The 589-nt window shown below is 64.5% G+C and overlaps 1 protein-coding gene across 1 annotated transcript in view; it reads left to right on the plus strand.

The window, feature by feature from the left end:
- The window catches only part of TGFB1I1 (transforming growth factor beta 1 induced transcript 1), a gene marked incomplete at its 3' end in the record, with an annotated part of 4,304 nt that extends 3,717 nt beyond the window's left edge, over positions 1–587 (plus strand). The window contains exons 9-10 of the mRNA XM_005882111.1: positions 160–241; positions 544–587. Coding sequence (XP_005882173.1) covers positions 160–241; positions 544–587 — 126 coding nt within the window. The remainder of the gene's footprint in view (positions 1–159; positions 242–543) is intronic.
- Positions 588–589: the final 2 nt, after the last annotated feature.

Genomic DNA, 589 nt, shown 5'->3' on the forward strand with positions numbered 1-589 from the left:
TGTCCCTTGGCCTCTTCCCCTCTCTCTTTGACCCCAAGTTCCTCCTTAGGTCTCCCTGGCCTTAACTCATACTTCAACCCACTCACCGAGGTCCAGGGTGGGAGGGGGAGGGGAGAAGGGATGGAGGGTCATACGAGTGTCCACTTTCATTTCCTACAGAAGATGGTTACTGCCCTGGGCACCCACTGGCACCCGGAGCATTTCTGCTGCGTCAGCTGCGGGGAGCCCTTCGGAGAGGAGGGTGAGCGTGCCTCCCACCTGGAAGCCATGCGTCTGCTGGACATCCCGCCTCGCAGCCTTTCCAGCCACTAAGTCCTCCTCAGTCCTTGGGCCACGAGTTTTCTCCTGCTCTCGTCGGGTCCCCACCCCTGAACCCGGGGGTTCCATCCATCCCCTTCCGCTCTGCCGCGCCCCAGACCTTGTCCCTCTCTCCCTCCTGCTCACTCGGACGGACTGCCCTTCCGCGGGCCCTGCCGTTTCACGCCTCGTAGGTCTTGGGGCGCCCGCACCGCTTTCCTCCAGCCCGCTCCGTCCCGCCCCCAGGTTTCCACGAGCGCGAGGGCCGCCCCTACTGCCGCCGGGACTTCCT

The sequence above is a fragment of the Myotis brandtii genome, unplaced genomic scaffold, assembly GCF_000412655.1.
Source record: "Myotis brandtii unplaced genomic scaffold, ASM41265v1 scaffold698, whole genome shotgun sequence".
In the NCBI taxonomy this organism is placed as follows: Eukaryota; Metazoa; Chordata; class Mammalia; order Chiroptera; family Vespertilionidae; genus Myotis; species Myotis brandtii.